The 25770-nt window shown below is 37.2% G+C and overlaps 1 protein-coding gene across 1 annotated transcript; it reads right to left on the reverse strand.

Annotated features, from left to right (window-relative positions):
- Positions 1 to 22183: 22183 nt before the first annotated feature.
- On the reverse strand, positions 22184 to 25519 carry LOC130747356 (uncharacterized). The gene is made up of 4 exons (XM_057600269.1): positions 25020 to 25519; positions 24732 to 24779; positions 24461 to 24533; positions 22184 to 22543 (listed from the first exon to the last, which is right to left on the reverse strand). Exons 1-4 carry the CDS (start codon positions 25517 to 25519, stop codon positions 22352 to 22354), a joined length of 813 nt encoding a protein of 270 aa, XP_057456252.1. The 3' UTR covers positions 22184 to 22351.
- Between the last annotated feature and the right edge of the window lie 251 nt (positions 25520 to 25770).

Consider the following 25770-nt stretch of genomic DNA (forward strand, 5'->3'; position numbering starts at 1 on the left):
AAGATTCACTCTCTTAGTCTTCTCTAGGATCCGATCAACCTTGATCTCCTAAAGGAAAATCAAACAACTGTTTGAGGTTGGTGTTTACAAGGGTTTGCTTCTGAATAAGCTGAGTGTAAACTAAATAAATTACAAGATGAAAGAAAGCTTAGAATATATCTTGCGCGTGTGTATTGCTTCTTGTATGTTTCTTAGCCGCTTCTTTCAATCTTCAGCCTCTATATATACTCCAAGGATTAGGGTTGAGCGTTGCATGGGAAATGCTACCGTTGGAGGGCAGTTCTGGAAAATCCAGCTTCTGCTGTGGCTGAGAACGTTAGGTAGGTCGTCAGGAAGGTACACTTGCTTTTGTACTTGGATAGCGACTTGACCTTTTAACCTAGGAGACTTCTGATCAGAGGAATGCTTCGTATTGGAACTTGTGAAGCCGGTTGATCAGAGTCAGAGGGAAAGCACAGATCCTCTGACCATTGTATCTTCTGATTCTGAACTCAGAGGGAAGAACATGGCCTTCAGAGTTTCTTGCTTCTGGACTTCAGAGTATCCACTATTCAGCTTCTGGATCTTCAGAGTCTTCTACACCATCAGAACATCTGAACCTTCAGTGTTTCTTGGTTGTCAGAGCTTCTGGATCTTCAGAGCTTCTAGCGACTGAGTCCACATCAGAGTTTGTATATCTTCAGAACTTCTGAAGCTTTTCCACTGTTCATACTGAACATGGTGATTGCGAAAGCGTTGCTTGGGTTACCCTTTATACACAGTGCTTCTGATTTGTGTGAGATTGAGTCAAGGTCAGAGCCTGTAAATAGCACACTCAGAAAAACACGTTAGAGTACCACAATTGTTCATATCAAAAGGTTAACTTGTAATCATCAAAACATAGAGTTGTACTACTAGATCAAAACTTGATCTTACAAGTTCTGGTTTCAATTGCAAAACTGTTTTTTTCACAACTTCCCTTTTTGTTGATCCACCTAGCCCGCAAACATTCCAAGTAAGTCATGCTCCTATCATGTCAATTAAGATGGGGGTGGTTTTGTCGAATTTGAGCTTCTAAACCACGAAGCGTCAACGCTTCCGACCATCGCGATTTCAAACCCAACTGCTTACCAAGTAACCAAGTTCTCTGAGCCTGTGTCGTCACTCCATCTTCCCCCTGTTATGGCTCTAAAAAATCAACAAGCAAAGGTTTTGGTTTATTCTTGCTACCTTTTGGTCGGCCACGCTGGGAACTCTTCCGTGAGGAATTTATGTTTGGGGATTTTTTTCACCCCTGGTGACACAGTAGCAGTAGGAATTTCACGACCAAGAGAGCATACAAGCGGTAAGCAATTCAGGGGCGGCGTCACAGGTGAGGGAAGAACACGCACAAAAGAAGAAAAAGATGCGTGTTGACAAATAAAATAGTAGATAAATAATAAAGTTAACAATATAAAATATTTATAAATAATTCATTTCTATTGTTATTAACAGAAAGCTCAAGTAAGTTTAAAATTTATTTTCTAAAATAACACAAAACAACATTATAAGTAATATTAAACAACATACACAATTACTTAAGATTTTATTTAAAAATAATATAAAAACATATTACTTGGTGTAATTTTTTATCTTTTATTTTTTTTCTCAAATTTAGAACGATAATTAATATCTTAACTTCTTCTTATATATATTATGATTTTATGTTATATGCATAAGAAATTTTAAAATTAATGTATAAATAATAGTGAAAATTAAAATATTTAACTAATTAATCTTTTCACCAATATAAAACTCAAGTAAATTATATACTCCCTCCGTTCCTATTTAACTGTCCACTTTGGGTGGAGACACACATATTAAGGGTGTAATTAATTTTGTTGATTTCTAGAAAAAGCGAGAATTGTTTTTCTAGTTTACCCTTTAATGTGTGTTATCTCTCCTCATTTATTGTTCTGTTAAGGGCATTATATGTAAAAACATCATTTAATGCTCTCTTGAAATGCTAAGTGGACAGTTAAAGATCGAGGAACAAAAAAATTTCTTCAAAATGGACAGTTAAATAGGAACGAAGTAAGTATATAATATACATAACTTATTCACATTATATAGTACTTAATTTTTTTATTTATACGTAAAAGTAGTAGTAAGTTTTATTTTCTAAAATTTCCTCAACTTATGATTAATGATTAAAATTAAATAATTTTAATTTAAATATATAGGAAAGTACAAAGTTTTACAATTAGTTATAAATTTAGATATTATTTTTAGCTACCTAATATTTTAATTAATGTAAAGGTAGAGTCAATTTCAATTATGAAATTTTTTATTTTCTAAAAAATCTCCTTCAGTCGCAAGTTGTAATTAATAATTAAAATTTAAATAATATTAACATTTACCTTTAAATGTTGGAAATTGAAAAGTCATTATATAATTAATATAATAAATAATAAATTTTTATAGGTTTTTTTAGTTTTTCAATTTTATTATCTAATGTGTTTAATGCAAAGGAAACGTTTTATTAATGTATTCAATGAAAAGTTCAAGTCTTCTTTACATATGTATAAATGGATAAATGGATCATTCAAGCATAGCACCTTATGATTTAATGATGACCAACTGTGTATAATCTTGAGCTAAGGAATGGATAAATGGTTAGTTCTCTAACAAGTTTACTTTTATAATATAATATGGCATTTCAGTTGCCTACTTAGAAGGAAAATTGAATATTTTTAAGAAACTCATTAACCTTTTTTTTGAGAATTTGGGTGAAAACTCATTAGACATCCAACTGTGATGGCTGAAGATGAGTGGATTGCAGCAGGGGCGGATCCAGACATTATATATTGGTGTGGCTAAATATAAAAGATATATTCTTTCAAGTTTATCAATATGCTAAAATAATAACAATGGTTCATTGGCAGACATAACCTTTGATAAGTATTAGGAGGTTTTCAGTTCAAATCCTGGTGTGTGCAATTTTTGCTAAAAATTCGAATTAATTGGGGTGGGATTCGAACCATGTTCCGGGAGGTGGTAACCAAATCACACTTCCACCAGGCCAACTTAACCATATGAATATAAGTTGAATATTAATATTATAACCAATAACAAAAAGCATATTTCTAGGTTTATATATTTTGAAAATATTTCTCACAAAATTCGGTGTGGCTATAGCCACACCTAGCCTATACATAGATCCGCCCCTGGATTGCAGTCGCTACATCATGATTTTGCTCCTTTTGGAGGTTTATAACAAATGCAAATCCAGTTTTTGTCAGCTGCATTTGTTTCTATTTTTTTATAAAAATTACTTGTGTTTAGACACCAATTGAATGTGGCGTGAACCGGTTGGATTCTCAATCTGTGAAAATAAGAGAAAAAGGAGATAGAGAAAGAAATATGTGAAAACAAACTGTATTGTATATTCTAATTTTTAGCTACTTAGATAGAAGTAGGGATGTCAAAAATACCCACAGATCCCCGCGGATAAAAATCCGTTATAGGTAAAATTACCTGCACCTACGGATATTCACAAATTTATATAATGAATATTTTCACTATTCATTTATTAATGAGGTGAATACGAATATTAAGGTATTCATACCTATGGATACTCATCTGATACTTAAAATGCTAAAATACCCCAATAGTAAGAGATGTATATTGAGTTTAATCTCTAATGTCGTTGTGTTTGAGCCGTAAGTAGTAGTTCTCCTTCAAGTGAACTTTTACAATGACAATGATAAAAAGAAGTAATTAACGTCAAAAAGGTAGAGTAAAACAAGTAGTCGTCTTCATGCATGGACTGCTAGTGTAATCTTGAATTTAATTTAATTTAACTTTTAATACCATTTTCATTTGAACAAATATATGTGAATCTATATATGTTTATGGGTACTCATGGATGTTCATGAATCTTTTAAAATTCGTTTAAAATCCACTTAATTGATATCTATGTGGGTATGGAGCAAGTATGAGTACATGTTTATACCTGCGGAGCGGGTGGTGGATATATAATACCAATGTCCACTCGTACTCATTGACATCTCGAGATATAAGGAGTAACACCTTACTAGAGAAGTGGCTACTAACAGAAACTAACAATGCTCAACTGACAAGCCAGCTGACACTTATACTAACAGTACATTATTAACAAAATAATATTTTCTAACACAAGCCATTCACATTTTATCTTGAAGTGCACATGAATGTCCATTTGCAAGTTAAACTGATAAGTGTCATCTTTACGTATATTTTTAGGCACTTATTTTATTTGCGCACTTAAATTTTATCATTTTAATCCTCAATTGATTAGTTCATTAATTGTTTAGGTTAGATTTTATGATAATTTCAACTCTAATCCTAACTTTTTGATGCAGAAAGTTTAAAGTTGTTCGAGCAAAGTTGGAACCCCGCATTCGTTAACTGATGAGTCGAGCTAAAATTTGGATATATGGTTCATAACTCAGGAAACCTTAATTTTAATGGTTGGGTCAGGAAACGATTCATGTTTTGGTGAGAAAATGAAGTTTCATAAGTGTTCACCCTCGTGTTGGGCGGCCATTAGCCCATTACAGGGGGTTGGGCGCCCAGACTGTGAATTTCCATAAAAGTCATTTTTAAGAAGATTGAGTAGCATCTATCATGACTCATCACTTGGAAATTGAGAGAAATAGAAGTTGAAAAGGGAGAAAAAGGCATATGTGGCTAGAGAAGAAGCTCTGGAGGATGGAATCGGAGGCGAGACATCGCGACAGTTTCGGTTCTTTTTGTTCTTCATCTCTATTTGTAAAGTTATCCATGTAAATGGATATATAATCTCTCTTTTGTCTAGATTTGATGTAGTTGTATAATACTTATGCACTATATGCAATTCTCTTAAATATTAAGCATGTTTTTGTTTATGATTTAGTGGTTTTCTCTATATCTTCATGCTATATCTTAGATTGACCACCTTGGGTATTTTGCTTGATTCGACCTGTGAGCGGAAGCTACAATATTTTGATTCCGAACTATATTTTATCACCTAATAATCCTAAGGGAGTTGTTATTCAGACCCCCCCCCCCACACATCTATTCAGACCCAAGGAAATACTAGAAACTAAAAAATACCCCTTTCGAACACTTTAGGAGAGCGAGTTTGTCACACATGTCCAAGAGCGATGCATACGCACCTTGAACGTGCGTTGTTGACGCATGTACAAGGTGCGATTAATTTGTACCAGAACTGATGTGTCAGTGTCCTCACACTTTATAAAAGCGGTCATAACGTATGATGAGAGTGCGTGAACGACGCACTTACAATGTGCGAATTTTAATATAAACTTGGCAGATAGTAACAGAAACAGTAAGACAACCTCTAACAGAAATAGTAACTCAAACAGTTAATGACATTGATAATCATAGTCACAATGTTAAATTATACTAATATTACAATGTTACATTACACTTGAACTATTACAACATCACCAAGCTAGTCATCAGTGAGATCTACAATTTCATCGCTCTTTGGTATGCTTTCCACGAATCTGGCAATGCGATCCAGGTATGGTCGCTCCCAACCACGAGCTTCAACTGTACAGGATAGCGCCATTGTGGATTAACCACCGGCAAAGGAAATTCACTTGACATATGCACCTACAAAATGATGATTTATATTGTTAAGTACCTTATAATCTTTTGTAATGTAAATTTATACTAAATGTAATAATGAACAGTACCTTCACCCAGTGGTTGTTGTTGACAAGGAGTAAACACATAGGCTATGTTTGGCATGTTTAGCTGATAAGCTAGCTGAAAGCTGAAAAGCTAGCTGAAAGCTTATAAGCTAGCTGATAGTTGAAAGCTGATAAGCTAGCTGAAAGCTGATAGCTGAAAGCTGAAAAGCTACGTGATTGAAACAAAAGTGTTTGGTAGAACTAGCTGTTAAACAAGCTGAAATTGTAAAATGACATAAAATGACATACTTGTATAATTATTTTTATATTTAACATTACTTTATTTTCACATTAATACCAATATGATATTAATATTAAAATTATTATCACTTTAAATATTTTTATTAGCTATAGTTATATATCATCTTAAAAATATAATATTTATTTTTATTAATATAATATTTATAATACTTGTGGTGCGTAGCGGTGTGGCGGGAATGGTGGCGGAAACTGCATACGTAAGTGTGAGGGGAAAATAAGTTTAGTGTTTTTATAAATATATAAGGGTAATGGTAGAATTTTAATAAAATAATAAGGATAAAAATGAGAATAAATTTAATAAGCTATAAGCTTTAAGCTATAAGCTACCTGAGATAGCTTATAGCTTAAAGCTTTAAGCTACTAAAATAAGCTCCTTCACCAAACACTTTTGAAGAGCTTTTAAGCTAGTCAAATAAGCTATAAGCTAGCTGAAATGGCATGCCAAACATAGCCATAATCGTGTGCTCTGACGGATGTGGCACTGGACCGGTGAGAGGAAGGTAGGTGGAGCACCCCTTAGTCGACAAGGTCACGAACACAATCTGGTACATCGTAGCAACAATGTGGCCCATATCAAGCATGCTTAACCACTTGTCCTCTGTTGGAAACTCATTTGGAGCAAGATACAAGGCTTGCAATACCTGATTGTAATGTTTGTTGGTGGTATACAAATCAAGGTAAGCTGCATTGCGTGATGTAAGCTCCTTTATCATTGCTTGCCGAACTTTACCCCAATTATTTTCTCCCTTACCCATCAAGGAAGAAATGCATCTATATCCACAATTCCCATCATCGTCAACATTAACATTGTCAATTACATATTCACAGAGGAATTCGGGCACTTCATGAATGTAGTTGGCCGAGTAAACTTTGGGTTTCGGGGGCGGTGGGGAAGCTGAGGTGAGTTGCTTGACATCCTCTTGCTTTTTTTCTTTGGTGCAGATTGTTTCGGGGTTATGCTCTTCCGTTGTGTTGAGCGAGTCTTAGGCACCTTAGTGTATGAAAGGTTTGAGTTGCTAGCTTGTAGTGACTGAACTAGTGTATCAACATGCTCCCTAGATGAAGGATTTCGTCCGGTTGAACCCTTAGCTTCACCAGGTCGGCCCCTTGTAGAAAACTTGTTTGGAGGAGGACACAAAGAAGTCTGATCTGGGTATGCAATCTCCCGAAACCTCTCTTTGATAGCTTGTCTTCTTGGAACATTAGCTTCTTCAAACATCTTTTTTGGACAATCTGCAAGTGCACAGATATCTCCGGGTTTTAAATATCGAATCCACAGGGACCATGAGTGAGAATTAAGGTTTAAGCTTGAAGCTTGTGAGTTTTGAAAGTAAGTAAGATTCAGATTTTGATTTGATTGTATGTAACAAAGAGTTTGCAAAAATTAGCAAATATAAAGAGATGAAAATATCAATTGATAGAGATGCTTTGGGTCAACGATCATCCAATCCTCTCTAATCAACCTACCCTATGCAAATGAAACCTTGAATCAATCCCTTGTTGTTATAGCCTAGTTACTCACTCATTGATTCCTCACATGAGCAATTCTCCCACACTAAAAGCTAAGCCCAATTCCTTGTGTACTTAGTCATTTATATGAGGATTAAAAGCATGCAATTTCAGGCTAGCAAAACCAACCCTCACTCTATTTCTAGAAGCAAGCATAGAAGGATCAATTTCAACCCAAGTCCCTAAACTACAACAATCTTCCGATTTGATTATAGTTTAGCCTTTAGCAAGAGTGCACCCAAGCTAATCATGCAATATAGAATTGAAATACAAGGTAGATTCAAGAACAAGAGCATAGGGGTAGGAATTACAACTAGAAATTCATGAAATCACATTAAACCCAAAGCAATAAGAGTACTAGCCACTCATGGCTAGGAAATCCATACAAGAAATGTAAAGAAAACCTAGAAAATACAAGGTGGAAGCTTTCCTCAAGCCCCAAAAGCACTTCCTAAGCTTCAATACTTGGTAAAATTATTAAGAAAAATTCATATATCCTGAACAAAATGGCCTAAGGCCTTATTTATAGGCAAAATGGTCGAGCAGGGGCGCTCAAGCGCTGCCCTGGGGCGCTTGAGCGCCCGTGAAGCAGAAGCTTCATTCCCTCTTCTGGCAAGGTATGGGCGCTTGAGCGCCAGACACACGGTTTTGGAGACTTTTCAGCTTTTGTAACCCCCCCTTTGAATGATCTCATCAATTCTTCAACCATTTGCCCTTCCTCCTTCAAGAGTTACCTGCTGAAGCACTAAAGGACCAAGACAAGTGATAAAATCAATAAATTCAAAGGATTTTTAATCACCTTAGTCCTCACAAAACCATGGCAAAACTAATGCAAGTCCAAAACTCTAAAAATGCAAAAAGGACCCTCATAAAACCATAAAATTACTAAAACTAAACACAAACTCAAATAAATATAAAAATGCATGAGAATGCATGAAACACTACATGAGACAAAGAAAAAGACTCAAAACTCTCAAAGGAATGACCCTAAAAACACTACTAAAATAGGGTCATCAATCTTCGCAATGACCTCCAACTCTGTTGCTATGCTCAATCCCAAAACAGGTTGGAATTCATCAGGTGCAGCTGTTGATGTAAGCTTCCTCCAATGTTGGTCCACTGCTGTTAATGGAATAGAAGCCATCATACCAAGCTGACATGAACAAGGGAGGCTGTGCGTCCTCCTGATAGCACAACCGCATTTTCCAACACACACTTTCTCCTTTGCCATCTACATAAGTGCATTTCTTGAGACTACACCACGCAGGTTTCCGTATAAATTCTCCTTGAATGTATGCTCCTGATGAATATACTTGCCTGAAAAGCAGCATTAATCCTTGTATGTTGGAGAAGTGTGCACCTATGTATAAATGTCCAAGACGCACACAAGTCACTTTTGCTATTTTTGATGCACGCTTTGAGTTTTGCGTGTGCACCTTCAACCCTATGCAAAAGAATAACATTAATAGATATCAATGAATAGCATACAGTGAAATGTTAGTGTATAAGAATGTACATGTTTGTAGTTGTGTTACCCATGTGCATATAACGGTCAATAACATACGTCACAAACTTGTGCTTAAACGACAACCAAGTTTCCTTAATGTATTGCATGAACTCAGAGTTCTCCTCAGTTAGTGAACGCAAGAAGTGCATACTCGCATTAAACTCCTTCGTTGATTCAGAGTACATGACTTTACTCCATGCGTCCCTGCATCTTCCCACATCTCCTTCGGTTAGATAGTAAGCTTGAACTTTGCCTTCACACACTAAGCAATATGGAATTGGCCTAGCAAGTGAGTAGTTGTAGGGAATATGGCGGAAAATGCGTTCATCAAAGCAGTATCTTTGTCAGTAACTCTGACTTTAGGCATATCCTCCTCCCTAAGTATCAACCCCCTCAGCTTTTGAAGCGCCCATGTAACTTCAGGTTCACACTCATTGCACATGTAGCCAAAAGCGATGGTATATGTGAATCCAACTGATGTCATATCCAACTCCTCTAGTCTCCTCGATTGGCCCCCTTCGTCGTTGTGGGGAATAGCCAAACCAACCCAACTGGCTGATCAATCTCAGAGATCATATTCGGAAAAAAAAAAGGAGGTACTTTTTCATATCAGGAGGAAATAGGATAGTAGATGTTGGTCTTGTATGTGCTATCAAGCAAGAGAATAGTAGGAAATTGGTTGAACAACTGGATGGAAACTGGATGTGCTCAGAATAAGGAGTAGATCACAATGGAACCCTCTTCAGACATGGACTAGTGCGTGTATTTGTCTTCCTCCAACAACCTCATCAAATGATGGATCTCTATCAAAGTTCCCCTCTTGGCCTTAATGTGTGTCATCCGCTCATTGTACACTTGTCGTAAGGTAGTCAGATTTTGAGGGTTGGCATTCTTCAATGCCAGCAGCATGTTACCTAGCTTGACTTTATTGCCAACCATTTTACCCACCATCTCCTTTTCTTCACTTGTAAGGCGACCGACATAGGCATGGCCAAGCAGATTCCCGGTTGGCTCATGGTTGTGGTCTCCACGAACTACAGTCAACCTCCACAAACCATCTTCTGATGTGCGTCTCGCCTTGAGCCTGAACGAACAATCACATTTTTTTGGTTCTTGTTCCCTTCCGCTTCAACTCAGGTTTGTACAGTTTGTACTTGTAACCCATCTCGCACCCCCATATAACCAACTGTCTACTTTTACTCCCACGACCCTTGCTCCCGCAATTAGACCTTCTTTATAATAATCACAAAGCCTAATTGCTTTCCTACATTCTGAACCCAATCGAGAAGCTCATCCCGAGTAGCAAAAACTTACACACATTCACACATAGAGGTATCACATATAAATCCAGCACATTTCACATATACTCATGAGTGAAGGTATATGAAAATACCCTGTCTGTGGTAAATTTCTCAGTGTAGTCCGCGGCAATTTGCACATCATCTCCAACATTTACATTGGCTAACTGTCTTTCTTCCACTTTTTCTTCAAGCACCTTTTCTTCATGCATGTCCACTATATATGATTTAGGGAGACTCATTCTGAAATGAATCAGATACACAAACAAATAGTAAGTAAGTAATGCAAAGAGAAAACGGTTTACTGTTTCTGTGATAGTCCAGAACTGCAAATAATTGCCCTATGAATGTGCGTCTCCGTCGCACGCTTATAGTGCGACGTAAACGCTGTTTTAAGGTGCGACAATATTATAACAACAACAGAATTGCGCAGTTACAAACTGCGCTGTAGGATTTTTATTTGTATTTGAATAACTAGAATGCACATAGGTCATTCAATGAAGTCTAATCTCAGTAATTTTTTATTCATGTTATTTCTCAATTAGTTTACTTGCTTTTCATTTCTTTTCATGTTCAAACAAACAATCAATTTCTTTGTTAACTATAATTTGAGTATGCAAGCTATTGAAAGAAATTAGTATCACAACTCCATGAGGACGATAAACTCGTATCTACTTTGCTACGATTGAATCTTAAGGGTTTAGTTCCAAAGTAGTGTTAACAAGGAAAAAATATTTATCAAATTTGGCGTCATTGTCGGGGAGGTGTACCAATTCTAATTACATTGCAATAGTTTCATTCTTAGAAGATTGTTAATATAGTGTATACTTTTTTCTTTGAGTTTGACTTTCCTTGTTGTTACTAATCTCTTGTGTTAGTTAGCTAGTTCAAGACGATAAGCAACAAGAATCTTCTGAATCATTACCTTCTCAAAATGTATCAATCATCTCAGACATGTTATCTCAGATATGGATTTCTAAGCTTGAGGATACCTTTATGCAATTCATGAAATTGTCAATGATTAATCATAGGAATACTGAGATTTCCATCAAGCACTTGGAGGATCAAATGGGAAAGCTAGCTAATATAATAGTTGGACATGAAAGATATTTAGTTGAAGCACAACGAGAAGTGGAAGAACGTGAGGAAGAAGAGGAAAAATAAAAAATAGAGGAAAGGGATCCAATCCTTCACCATTTACCGATTCTCTCAAGCCTTCCAAAGGTAAAACAAGGAGTAAATAAGGTAAGTCTTGAAGATCGCACCACCATTGGCGATTCATTTTCAATGAAAATGAAACAATCTTCAACAAAAAAAAACATATATGAATCTAAAAATGAAACAACAACAATCAATGTGTGAAAATCAGTTCCCAACACGTAACCCCATCAATCGCAACCCAGAAACCCCATCCACTGAAACCTAGAACCAAGAAGGAGAAGTAGAAGGAGCAGGAGCAGAAGCAGGAGAAGGAGGAACATGAGGAGGAGGATGAGGAGGAGGAGGAGAAGAAGAAGGAAAAGGATGAGAAGGAAGATAAGGAAAAGGAGGGTGAGAAGGAGAAGAAAAAGAATAAAAAGGAAAAGAAGGAGGGGAAGGAGGTGAAGGTGATGGTGTAGGTGAGGTGAGGGTGCAGGTGTAGGTGAGGGTGGAGGTGGAGGTGGCAAGTGGAAGTGTAGGTGTGGTGTGGGTGTGGGTGTAGGTGAAAGTTGGGGTGTGGTGGAGCTGGAGATGAGGAGGAGGAGGAGGTGAAGGTGACGATGATGTGGAGGTGGAGGTAAGATTGAGATGGAGGAGTTGTGTAAGACCCCGAAATAAATGACTAGATTATTTATTTCTTTTTTATATTAATTAATTGAGTATTTATATTACAATATTTTTATGTTATTTTTCTGACTCGAACCCTATTGCGAGTCATGACAACTATTTATATGATAATAAAGTTCAATTTATGACTATGGATGATATTGTAGTCAACTTAAGTGATAGCACGAGCCATATTCGCACCCGACTAAGGTCGAGAGTGTTCGAAAAAGGCTATATCCGCTCCTAGAGAACTGTTTAAGAGAATTTTAGAATTGAAGGATGAATAAGAACCTTTAGGTATTTTTCTCATTACCAGTGTTCCGATATGGAACTATGGACTGTACGTACATTAGGTTTTTCTTCCCGGAAGTCCGTTGAAGCTAGACTTTATCTTCTCGGGGACTTTAATTAAGACCCTGATTAAAAAAAAATTCTATTCGGAGCTTCTAACAAAGTTTCCATCTGTGTTACCTCATTTCCTTCGACGTTTGTGATCTTTTTCCAGAAGGAAGTTTCTTCATCCGACGTAGACGACAAAAAGTAGTTTTTTGGCGTAAATCGACCCATACTGCGTTTGAATCCTTGTCTTCAAATAAATGAACCTCGAAATAAGTTTCGGCATTCTGTCGTCGAATACTTACTTAAAATCAGCAGATGAAAGTACCAAAACGACCGGACCCGAGAAATCTTTCTTTTTCTCTTTTCGCTTCTCCTATAAAAGAAGAAAAACAAAAATATCTTGCCATTTGAGAGGGAGAGGCCGCGAGTGAGGGAGAGGATAGAATCCGGCGCCGTTCGTTTGTTCCTTGCCCGATCGACCTGATTTCAGTTGCATTGGATTGATACAGAGGTAATGATCATAACCCGTGCATCCTTGTCTTCTTTCTGATGTCTTTTACCATGTCTTTCTCTGCTCAAAGTTTGGAGCAAAATGTCAAAATGTCTAATAGCTTCGATTTTTCTTTTCAAATACATTCTATACTAACCTAACACGCTATATTCATGATCTGTGCGCTCGAATATTCACCGAGTCGCCGTAGATATGAAATCTGAGCCCAAAACCCATTTCACTCTGAGTTTACTTTTTGACGCTCAAAGTCTCGATCTTGTTTAATGCCTTTGAGATTAGTTGTTGATAATGGCCTTGTTTATCTCTATTAATAATCTATTTCGAAAAATATCGACTTTGAGCTTTCGGGAAATTTTATTGGACCAAAAATCCCTTATTCTGGTTTTAGCTCCCGTAATTGTTCAGAGTGTTTCCCTACCCTAGATATCACCTAAGAATATCTAGGAATTAATTTAGATCGAAGAAAAGTTCGGGAAACCCTATTTTTGGCAACTTGTTGGGCTTGTAGCGGGACATGAATGAAATTCTGGGCAAACATGGCCTTATGGTTATTGTAGCGCTTTCCGTTTCGAAATTTTGGCTTTGATTTCGTGTCATTCCGAGTTTTGTAGCTCGAGTTATGCGCGTTTTAGCGAACAAAAGTCCTGATGTCCATTCATGCCTAAATATCGAACTCTGAAGCTTCGAAAGCTTCTTTTCGGGCTTTGATTAGTGTTAATAGTTTATGTTGTTCCTTTGTTATGTTGTCTGCATTTTAGCTAAGTTAAGTTTTTAGCCAACATGTCAGACCCGATGTCACAACATCTTGCCTCTGACATCTGTCCCTGCAAAACCTGCAATGAGTTGGCTAGGTTTTCTGTGAAACTTTGTTTTGATTACTTGGTGATCAAGCTAGGTTATTCCTGGAAGTTTCTATGCGCCGTTCAAGGATTATATTCTATGCATGTGATCAAATCAGTTTCAATGATTTGATCTTAGGATTTTGTGGGAGTTTTATTTCTGGAAAAGTAAACTTTTTGTTGAAGACTTTTCTGCAGATTTGTTTCCTAGTAACTCCCTGCGTGTTGTGTGGACCTTTGCTCGCCCAAGCCCATCGAAGACAAGGCCTGGATGACTGCTATATATGAAGACTGAAACCTAGTGTTTAGGGAGAGAGCTTCTGTTGAGTAGAACTAGGGTTTACTCTTGTCTGTGTTCACACTTGTTGTTCTCTCAGCATATTCTTGTGTTGATTCTTTTGCTGAGAGTTGTGTTTTCGTTGTTTGATCATGAGATCTGTCTTTGCTCTTGTTTTGAGCTTTGGAATCACTGTGGCAGTGATTGAGAGAAAGTGAGAGGAGCTCTCATAGTTAGGGGGAGGACTAAGTAATAATCACTTGTAGAGATAGGTAGAAAAGGCTGTGAACTGTGGCAGTTCAGTTAAGACCTTTCTCTGAATAGTGGATTATCTTTCTCTTGGGTGAAAACCCTCCAGACGTAGGTGATTTTGCACCGAACTGGGTTAACAATCCCTTGTGTCTTGTCTCTGTTTATGTTCTTTATATTTCATATTCAATTAACTGTTTTGTATCATGTTGTACAAGAGGTCTTAGACATCTGGTAGAACATCTGTCCGCGTGTGCCAGAATTTCAGTTTATATTGTTTCTTAGCGACTAAGTAAGGATACTTTTCTTAAGGTTTGGAACGAGTTAAGCCGAGGAAAGAGGTTTTGGAGCGAGCGGTGAGGTTTCACGACGAAGGAGGACGCTCCAGAGAACTGCTGAGTTCGGGAACTTGATTTTGGATCGGATTGCGATGTCTAGCTTGGATGGAGAAATAAAAGGAAAAGGTAACTCAGTTTAGAGCGTCTTTGAGTCTTGCATGTTTTAAATCGCACTGCTTGCGTTTGAAATGAAGGTGTTTAGTTTGATTGGCGTTTGATTGAAACATTGGTATGCTTGCAATGTTGTATACTTGCTTATGTTGACTGTTTATGAGGCTCGTGCCAAATGTTTTCTGAGGCTTCGGCCATTGTTAAACAATAGAGATGTGTCACTCCATTTTCTGGGGCTTCGGCCATTGATTATTGTTGATACCCTGACCATTTTTATGTTGAAATATTGATTTGATTAGTTAGTATGCATAATTGAATTAATCTGTGCTTGTTGAAATTATGAATAACATGTGGTTACTATGAATTGATCATTGGTTTGGACATTGTTGTTGACTGACTTGGCATATAAGGCTTAAGTATAAGCGGCGATCTGGTATTTGTGTCCATCTGATTGTCCCGCCTTGTGTAACGCAATAAGTGGCGGTCAGGAGGTTGTGTCCATCTGATTGACCTGTCTTGTGTGATGTATAAGCGGCAATGTGTGGTGGTTGTGTCCACCCTATTGTCCCATCTTGTGTGACGTATAAGTGGCAATGCGGTGGTTGTATCCACACGATTGTCCCGCCTTGTGTGGCGCAATAAGTGACATTGTCCCATCTTGCGAGATGATACTAATCGATCCATATTTATAGCATCATATAGTTGCATTATAGGGCACTAATATTTGATTATGTTGATACTTGATTTAATTCTATGTTGCTGATTCTGATGATACGTGATTTAGTTATATGTTGTCGATTCTGTTGATACGTGATTTAATGCTATGATGTTGATTCTGTTTATATCTGATTTAATTCTATGTTGATTGATTCTGTTTATGTAACGCCCCAATTTCACAACTGAGGAGTCACATTAGTAACCTAACAAAGTCTAAGGACTATTCCACAATCCCTAAAATCCAAGGGTATTTTTTTTTCTTCTGAAAGTGACTAAATACCATAGGGTTGGAAACACATCATAACTTTATTTAAATAACCTGTTTCCCAATATACTGTAATAATGGTTTACAATACCATAAGTAAGGTTCAGAATAAGTATGCGCACTTTAACAGTGGCGGAAGCAAGGCTTTAATAACAGAGTTCTCATATAGAAAAGGAGACTCAAACATAGTCCACAATAAGAGAAACAAAGCTGCTTCTTACACCTCTACTCCACCGCCTACAACCCGATGTCCAACTCGAGCAGCTAAGCTTCGGCGGAAGGATCTCCATCGCCTAATAGCGTTAAGTGTCCAAACAACAAGTAGCAAACAGAAAGGGTTAACTCCATGAAATTACCACGTATAAAAGGGAAAAGCATGCCATTCAGATTTAAGTGCATATCATGGCACATAAACTAGCAACTTATTTCAAGATAGATGACGACATATATCCAACAACATAAAATCAACTCAGATATCAACAACCTCAACAATATAACATCAAATCAGATCTCAACAACCTCAGCAATATAACATCACATCAAATAAAAATAACCTCAACAAGTCAAATCAGATGTCGACAATATAAGATCAAATGTTAGTACTCTACAATGCAACTATATGCTGCTATCAAAATGGATCGATCAATATCGTTTCTCAAGACGTGACAATGATAGGACCACACCTCCTGATCGCCACTTATAGCGTCTCACAAGACGGGACAATCATAGGACCACACCTCCTGATCGCCACTTAGCGTCACAATGGACGGGACAATGATAGGACCACACCTCCTCATCGTCACTTATATCACCACACAGGGCGGGACAATGATAGGACCACACCTCCTCATCGCCAGTTTCACCTTAAGCCTTATATGCCAAGTCAGACAATAACTCCCAATCCAATAGTCAATTCAGAGTAACCACATGTTATTCATAATCACAACATTCGCACAAACACATCAAGCTCTATCGAGCGATGAAACAATAATTCAGTGCTCTAAAACATAGTCGTGTTCTATCCACTAGAAAGCAGTAATGACCAAAACCAGTAAACGGTCGAAGCCTCTCAGAAAACGGAGACACACGTCTCAATAAGTTCACTCGGTCGAAGCCTCCAGAAAACATTTTCCCAGATCAGCACAATATTCAGAAACAAATGCAAATCAAATTTAAACATCTTCATCTCAAACGCATGCAGTGCGATAAAAGCATGCAAGATTCAAAGACACACTAAAACCGAGCTACCCTTACCTTCGTGAGTAGAAGTTGTGCATAGAAGTTGCGAACCTAGAACAAGGAAACACAATCATCAACACGAGCCCTACTAGAAGCAAGACTATCTAATAACACTAATCGAAACCGGGAAGAAAGCTTTTAAAGCTTCAGAGTTCCTATTTAGGCACGAATTGACAACAGAACTTCGTTTGCTAAAACGCGCATAACTTGAGCTACAAAACTCGGAATGACACGAAACCAAAGCCAAAATTTCGACAATTGAAAGAGCTACGCAATAGCTCAGGTCATATAGACCCAAATATTATTTTTGGACGCGGTACCATAACAAACAGGTTTCGGCCACTTTCAAAATAGGGTTTCCCGAACTTTTTCTTCGATATAATTTAATTCCTAGGTATTCTTGGGCGATATCTAGGCCAGGGGAACTCTCAGAGAATTTTTAGAATTTGAAATGCGACTAGGGGTATTTTGGTCAAGATTTTTAGCTCTGAAACTCAAAATCGGAATTTTGAAAAATAAATTGGATGAGGTTGATACCAACGACGTTTATGACAACTAATCCTACTGACGCTAAGCTCAGTCGAGAGTTTTTGATCCAAAAAGCGGAACCTCAGCATAAAAATGGGTATTTGAGCAGTTTTTGAATTCCTACTACGATCCGGCGAGAATCGGCGAATAACAACCGGATATTCATGCTCTTGGGTTAGTAGAGAAGAGGTTTTGACAGAGAAATCAAGTTATTTGGACAGTTTTACAAAAAGCTCAAAACTTTGAGCACAGAAAGACATAGAGAAAAACGACATAATTTACGATCAGAGGTAAGGAATAACATCAGTACCTCGAGGTCTACGCGTAGCAACGAACAGAGCGACGATCAGGCAAGAAACGGCGAAAAGCTCTCCTCCCTTTCTCTCCTCCTTGGTCGCGGGTTTGGTGGGTGAATGGTGATGATTTTTGAGTTTTTCTCCTATTCATAGGAGATGGAAAACGCGGGAAAATGAAAATTTCGCGATTCCGATTTTTCCTGCACATTCCTCTGTGAATTACAAGATAGAATCCGACGACAGAATTCCAGAACTCGAAGCAGGTTTCTTGGAATTTAAGTAAACGATTCACTAACGGTGTTAATCGATTTAACCCGAAAAGTTACTTTTTGCAGTTGATGTCGGATAAGAAAACTTCCTTATGAAGAAAGGTCGAAGACATCGGGTGGAATCTTCGTTTGAAGCTCTGAATAGAAAAAGTCTTCATCTACAGTTCTTTTTAAGGTTCTTGAGTTATCAGGAACTCGGTTTCGGCAAACTTCCGAGAATTGAAATCGGTCGTTCGTACAGTCCAAGGTTTCGTATCGAAACACTTGTCATGGAAATAAATAAGAGAAATTATTATATTCCTCTAAATATTTTTGGAATTCCGCTTCTACAGTGCTTTAAGAGCAGATTAGCCCTTTACTAACGTTTTCGCCCTAATGCGGAAGCTGCTATAACCTATAGCGACTGTAGAACTATTCTTAGTCATTCCCTGAACTTTCTTCTTCATAACACTAATCAAATATCAAACACAAGTCAAGTTCCTCTCACGCTTACACAGAATCCTATGCGTGAGCTGGAAATTAATTATTTATTTTAATTCTAAAATTCTGGGTCTTACAGCTTATATATGATTTAATTATATGTTGCTGATTTTGTTTATATCTATCTTGGATTATATTGTTAGCTTATCTATTGGAATGTTTGAATTACCCAAACAGCAATGTGGTGGTTTTGTCCACCCGATTGTCCCACCTTGTGTGGCGTTAAGTGGCGATCAGAGGTGTTGTCCATTTGATTGTCCCGTCTTGTGTGACGTATAAGTGGCAATGTGGTGGTTGTGTCCACTCGATTGTCCCGCCTTGCGTGGCGCAATAAGTGGCGATGAGGTGGGTTTGTCCCATGGGATTGTCCTGTCTTACAAGATGTTATCGATTGAACCATATTGTTGGTTTTGTTGTTATCTGATTTGATTCGATGTTGTTGAGGTTATCATCATATGATATGAGTTTAATTTATGTTGTTAAGTTGTTGATATCTGAGTTAAATTCATATCGTTGATTTTGCTGATATATGATTTGATTTCATGTCGTTGGATTTATGTTGTCATCTATCTTGAATTAAGTTGCTAGCTTATGTGCCATGTTATTCACTTAAATTTGAATAACATGCTTTTCTCTTTTATATGTGGTAATTGTATGGAGTTAACCTTTTTTGCTTGTTACTTGTTGTTTGGGTGCTTAACCCTATTAGGCGATGGAGAATCTTCGATGGAGTTTAAACTTTGAGCGAGTGGAGATGAGGACTTGAAGAACTCTGGAAGACTCGAAGAATAGAGTCCGGTGTAGGGCTAGAGCCTTGGGATAGAGAGCTTACCATTATTGGTTAAAGCTTGCATAATGTTTTTAGGAAGTTATATTTGAGGTTTCGAGTAGGTTCCGGTGCTTTGCTTTCCTGCGGTTTCCCGATGTGGAGACGTAGGGAGTATGTCAGGTTTATGGTGTCATTGCATAATATATTCTTTGTTGAATCTGATTCTTGTTAGGTCTTGTAGGTTGTGTGCTTTCGTCTTTACCCTCGGGTACTTGCCTTGTTCCATGCTTGATGTAAATTTATTTATAGTTGGGAGTATGCATGAGTGCATGACATGTTTTGAAAATACTTTGAAGAAAAAAAAATATACTCGTGTGTATAAATCCTTTTGGAAAACATTGCATATTTATTTTAGCAGATTATTAACGGTGACCCCTGAAAGTCGGGGCGTTACAAGTTGAAGGTGGAGGTGGATGAGGTGTAGGTGTGACTGTGGAGGTGGAAGTGTAGGTGTAAGTACAGGTGTAGGTGAAGGTGGATGTCGAGGTGAGGGTGAGGTGGAGGTGTATGTGAGGTTGAGGTGGAGGTGGAGGCGTAGGTGGAGGTGGAGGTGGATGAGTTGAAGGTGAAGGTGATGAGGAGGATGAGGAGGATGAGGAGGAGGTGACCGTGACAGTGAAGGTGACAGTGACAGTGAGGTGGAGGTGGAGGTGGAAGTGGAGGGTGAGGTGGAGGTGGAGGTGGAGGAGGATGAAGAGGAGGTGAAGGTGAAAGTTACGGTCACAATGACAGTGGAGGTGGAGGAGGAAGAGGAGGAGGAGATTCAAGCTTACCAAACAAAAAGCTCTAATTTTGAATCAGTCCCCTTCATCTGCATGGTTCCAGATTTAAGGTGGTTTCCTCTTCTCTATGGGGTTTTGGGTGGTGGAGGTTCTGGATCAGCTGGGAGATTTGGGTTCTTAGAGGTTTTGGTTCGGTCTGAAGATGGAAGATGAAGAAGAGGAGATGGATGATGAAGAAAAGGATAGGATGAGGAATGATTAACCGTTTTGAAGAAGAAGAGGGGATGAAGAGATGCAAAACAACCCTAGAAGAAAAGATGAAGGAAAGAGGATGAAGAATGAATAATGATAATTAACATAATCAGGGCTTAGTTTTAATTAAAATAAATTAAGAAAAAAAAGAAAATTCAGCTATGCTTTATTAATTAACGTGGCACTACCACGTAGGCTTCCCGTTATATGTATGTGGCCACGGTACGGTGGTCAACGCCACCCATTCAACAAGGACTATTTTTTTGTTATTTCTGTCATGTTCAGGGGCCTATCTCAGCTTTTACTCCGGGGTGAGACGAAAACCAAATCTTGCTTAAAGTTCAGAATGAAAAATATATTTAACCCTTAATTTTAACAATAGTAGTTTATCGTATGAAATATATATATTATAGTAATTTAATTAAATACTATAATTAAATTCTATTTCTTAATAATTGTCATCTGTTTAAAAAGTGAAATATAAATTTGGATGGCTCTCTGTGTCTTCCCGGGTTTGCCCGCGTGTTCTTCTCCGCCTGCAGCTGCTGTCCCTGCTTCTAGTTTAACCATGCTTCTTTTTGTTTCTGTTTCCCTGGTTCCGTGTGCTTATTTCTGTTCTGCTTTCTTTCTGTTTTTTTTCTTGTTGCTTTTTTTGTTTCTGTTTAGCCTATCTCTGAGTAGGTTGTTCTCAGACTTGTTTATGTTTTTTTCCTATCTTTCATTTTCGAAGAAAAAACCGGTTGTAATAGAGGCAAACCTCTCTGGTAGTGCTGTGAAAATATCCCAAGGTAATGTCTTTACCAGGTGGCTGGGTTGGTCATTGACAACTACAAAGGCACATGGTATTTAAGGTCTAAAAGCTGAGGAAAATTTCTATTACTTTCCTTGCTGATGCTGAGCGATGCTACTGATATTCATTGGGGGTTTGTGCTGATTTCTCCTTGGCTAAAGGGACCTGCTTCTTCTCATTCGTTTTGGCCTTGAGTTTAGAGCTAAAGTTTTGGTCCTCATGTTATTTATTTTGAGATTGGCTGGTCTTTTCTTGTGCCTGCACTGTTACCTGTTCTCGTTTTTTTTTCTTTTATTCTTGGTCAGTTTGTTTTTATCTTGCTTGCATTTCTCTATATGTCTGTAGTTTATTGGCTAGTTGGCCCTCTTTTCCCTACTTGAGAAGGTTGTTCTCATGTTATCTATCATTAATATTTTATTCTCTTTTCAAAAAAAAAAATTAATTGTAAAAAATTATGTGCAACGGTAAAGAGGAGAGATTTATTAACTTCAGGAGTAAAGTTACTCCTAATCATAGCTATTAGTTTAATTATAAAACAACGGTTGAGATTAATCCTAAAAATATGTCACGTGACACTCAGTTATGGAAATCCAGAGACCAAACAACCACTACAAAAATATCATTTTCAGATGGTATACGGGTAGCATATAAGCAATTGATGACCTTTTATTCATTTGCCTCCAAAATCATCCACGATGATTTGGATTTGTATGTCTTAAATGGTGGTGGTTCAAAATTTTGCTGATATTGATGTGTAAATCTTGAACAAGAAATGTTTAAACTTGAATCTTTCTAATTCTTGCACCTTGTCTAGAAAAACAAGTCAATATACGAGATCTTAAGAGTTAAGACTAATATTAAATCTCTTAAAATTGTGACGGTGGGAGATCAGACCTGCGACCGATGTTTGGTGCTTGCGAAGATGAACCAGGAAATGGCAGAGAAGAGTGTTTGCGAAAAAAAGAGAAACACGGTTCAGGATCACGTCAGAAATTTGAAATATTAATCTCAACCACTGTTTTATAATAAAATTAATGGCTATGATTTGGAGTCAATGGATTTCTCCTTAACGGTAAAATAGTATATTTATATGGCCTATTTCTTACTCATCATAAGGCCTAATAGTGAAAATACTCAGAATAGAGTTTATTTTAAACAAGAAAAGAAGGAATCAGATAAATATCGAAAAAGATTAATAAGGCCTACTCAATATCATCATCTCAATTGAAGATGCAATGTTTTCGGTACAACAATGACATTAAATGGTTTATAGACATGTCATGGGAATCTCCGATTGATAAAGGCATTGAAGAATTTACAGATTCTACCAATCTAGGTAGCCAAATAGTATCTCTCACTTGCTTCAGAGTAAGTATGTGCGACAAGCTTTGTCCCATGCATGAGATATCAATCTAGATCACAAAATGAAAATGAAAATCTGGTCAGAAAAATCAACAACATTCATGAGATCAAACACTGGCAAAAATATTAATTCCAATAGATATGATGAAATCTATCTATATTAAAATATGTGCCTGAATATGCTTGGATCTGCAATTAATAGCTGACAATTATCGATACCATGCCATTACTGCAAATGTGACAACTTACGACTGATTGCAGCCAACTAAAAGCAGCATAATTCTCTCTCTGCTATCCCTAACTAGTCTCTTTGGGCAAGACTATATACTCCTCCGTTTATAATTACTATAAGATTTTTCAGAGACATTTTGGTGACTTTCATATTATCTTTTATCCTTAGACTTCAACTCCTCAACTCAGGGATGGATCTAGAAAATATAAGTTGTGGGGGCAATATATAGACACACATATACATTAATATGTAATGTTAAAATCTAAAATTTAGTGGGGGCAATTAGTACACTTTATATATATAAATGTTTAGTTATCTATGAAATTTGTGGAAAATTAATGCACCTTATATATCATGTTCAATTGGTAAAAAAACTATTGTGGGGGCACTTGCCCCCGGTAGGATATGCATAGATCCGTCACTGCCTCTCATATGTCACTTAACTCTTATCACTTGAGCTATTATTCGGGAAAAATATCATTTGATAAAATGAATTCATGTTTGAGATGCTCTATATAGTATATACTTCTGCTTAATTATAAGCGCAGACAAATATCAGGGTAACTCTTCAAGCACACATATATAGTTGTGTGTAGAGATGCTATACCGAATTAATTAGGACCAAATTTCTGTCTCTAAATGATGATTATTGCTGCCTAGAAAAACTTCTCATAGCATGTCACAAAGTAATATGCATAATAGATATCACCTTTCATTCATTTTCATCTTCTTTTTATATTGCTTATCCAAAAAAAATATTCTTTTTCTATCACAAATTTCACCTTTTATATCTGACATTTCTCTCTTTTCTATTTCTATCTATCTCCCTCAGATGTGAGTAAAATGTAGGTGTTGATGAAGAGTTTTCCATGGTTTTACAGTTCTAAAATAATTTCCTACTAAAAGCTACAAGTTTAAGCTTATGAATAATCAACCTTGTCTTAAATTCAATTCAAACTGTGAAACCAAACATCCTCTAATTAGAAGCTAGAATTAAAAGCATTGGCCTATATGCATGTGAATCCAGAAAACATTCCATCTGGTCTTATAATTAGCATGACCTTCAGCATCAAAGTTTCCACTTACGAACCCTCTTATAAAAAGTGCCAGGAAGCTAGGCAATACCTACAAATTGCAAATTAAGCATTGCATCTCGAAATTTCATCAATCATCACTCTAGCTACGTTCAAAGAATTCGTACCATAGAATGAAAATCTTTACACATGAGATCGACACATTGAGAAAGTGCATGCATATCAAAGAAGTGAATGGCCTAGCTTTCCAAACTAGGAGCCTCCTACTACATCCTACATGCACCTTTTGGCGGAAAATGTGAAAAACAATAAAGGGATTGAACTTTGTCAGATTGATCAGTGCTCTATCATGAATAATGATCAATGGTCTATGCTCCGCACTAAACCCTAAGAAACATCCTACTATAAATTATAATCTGCCAGTGCATGGTAGCAGAGATATCATGATATAAAATGACCCACGTTATGGAAGCTAGCTACCTTGTCCTTTCAGCAAATCCAATGCATGCATGGTTTCCATTTCAACTAATTACAAGTTTGAAAATCTTTGCACAATTAATTAATTATGTTGTCATAATCAATTTCAGGAAAAAAAAAATATGTGCAACGGCTTAAAAATTGATTCTGAGAATCAGAAATAGATGCAAGCTGTAATAACTAAACATGCAAGAGAGGGAGTGAGAGAGTAGTTTCCTTGTTACCTCAGCTTCGTCGGAGAGACCAAGTTTTCTAACCAGATACTTTTTAACCATGAACACCGTCATGCTTTCATCCCTTTTCCAACAAAATGAGAGGGGAGAAAAACAATATAATTAGAAAACAAATTAAAACAAAAAGTTGCAGAAACAGAAACCCAAAAGGAAAGAGGGAAAAGTTGCTAGCTTTTTCTCTCATTTCAGTGAGTACCATCATTAGCAAAGTGGAAAAAAATGTGATGCTATGCATGCTAGCTACCTAACTTGCACTACTTACGTTACTCTAATGTACGCCTTTGGTATTTGAGGCAAAGCTTCCCCACTCCTGTCACATGTAGTTGAAAAACCCCCATCAAATATGGATTTGCAAGAGACAGAATATAGACAAAAAAGAAATTGGTACTGCAAGACATTATATATAAGGAATTTTTTTTATGGGAAATGGATCTTGTAATAGCTACCAAATCAATAAGGAATAACTAGTAATTAATAATAAATATTTTTTGTTAGAGTAAGTGGGTTGGTTGATGAGATTGAGAAGTGATGAGAGAAAAATTGGTCTCACCTGTTGGTAGAGGAGAGTAGCGTAAACCACAAACCAGATTGGTGGGGATTTCTGGAAGAGTAATGATGAGAATCACAAGGAACCGCTTGAGGATCACTTTGGCATGATGATGGCCACAACACCATGCCATTACCATCATTGTGGAGGTAATAATGGTCATTGTTGCAATGATCTGATGATGGCCACCCCAACAAGCTATTTCCATGATCATCACCATGTTCCTTACCTTTTGGTTCAAAACTCAAACTTCCTTCAAATCCTAACCCTAACCCTCTTTGAGAGGTGCTGATCAACGTACGTGAAGAAGGTGAAAATTCTAGGTTGGATTCATGATCTACTATATTTTTGCATGATGTGCTACTCCCTAACCCCAACCCTAGCTTCAACCACCCCTCTTCTTCTTCTTCTTGATCTAATTTCTCTTCTTCAACAAAATTGTGTTCTTTGGTGTTATTGCAGATTTTGAGAGTTTGGTGGTAGGTGCGAGAGGAAGAGGCCATGGATGCATAGGCTATAAGCTAAGGCTACTATTCTTTACCTTATCAAGCAACTTGTATGGTGATTGATATAAAAGGGTGGGGTTTTCTTTGACCTCTTTTTATGGAACGGCATGGTTTTCCATTGTTGTGAACACGCCCACGCTCCACATATTTAGTTATTTTGGAAATTGAAATTGATTTTTAGACATCTGGTTAGTGTTAATTAGTGCAGACATATATCCACTTGCGTAGTTATTAGTGTCACTCGTCTA

Source organism: Lotus japonicus, chromosome 1, assembly GCF_012489685.1.
Source record: "Lotus japonicus ecotype B-129 chromosome 1, LjGifu_v1.2".
NCBI lineage: Eukaryota > Viridiplantae > Streptophyta > Magnoliopsida > Fabales > Fabaceae > Lotus > Lotus japonicus.

Excerpts from the sequence above, each read along its gene's own strand:
- LOC130747356 (XM_057600269.1), bottom strand. The coding sequence starts at position 25,519 with ATGGCCTCTTCCTCTCGCACCTACCACCAAACTCTCAAAATCTGCAAT. Across the intron at positions 24,780-25,019 it reads CTACTCTCCTCTACCAACAG|GAGTGGGGAAGCTTTGCCTC; the intron begins GTGAGACCAATT and ends TACATGTGACAG. Across the intron at positions 22,544-24,460 it reads GTCTCTCCGACGAAGCTGAG|ATTGATATCTCATGCATGGG; the intron begins GTAACAAGGAAA and ends TTTGTGATCTAG.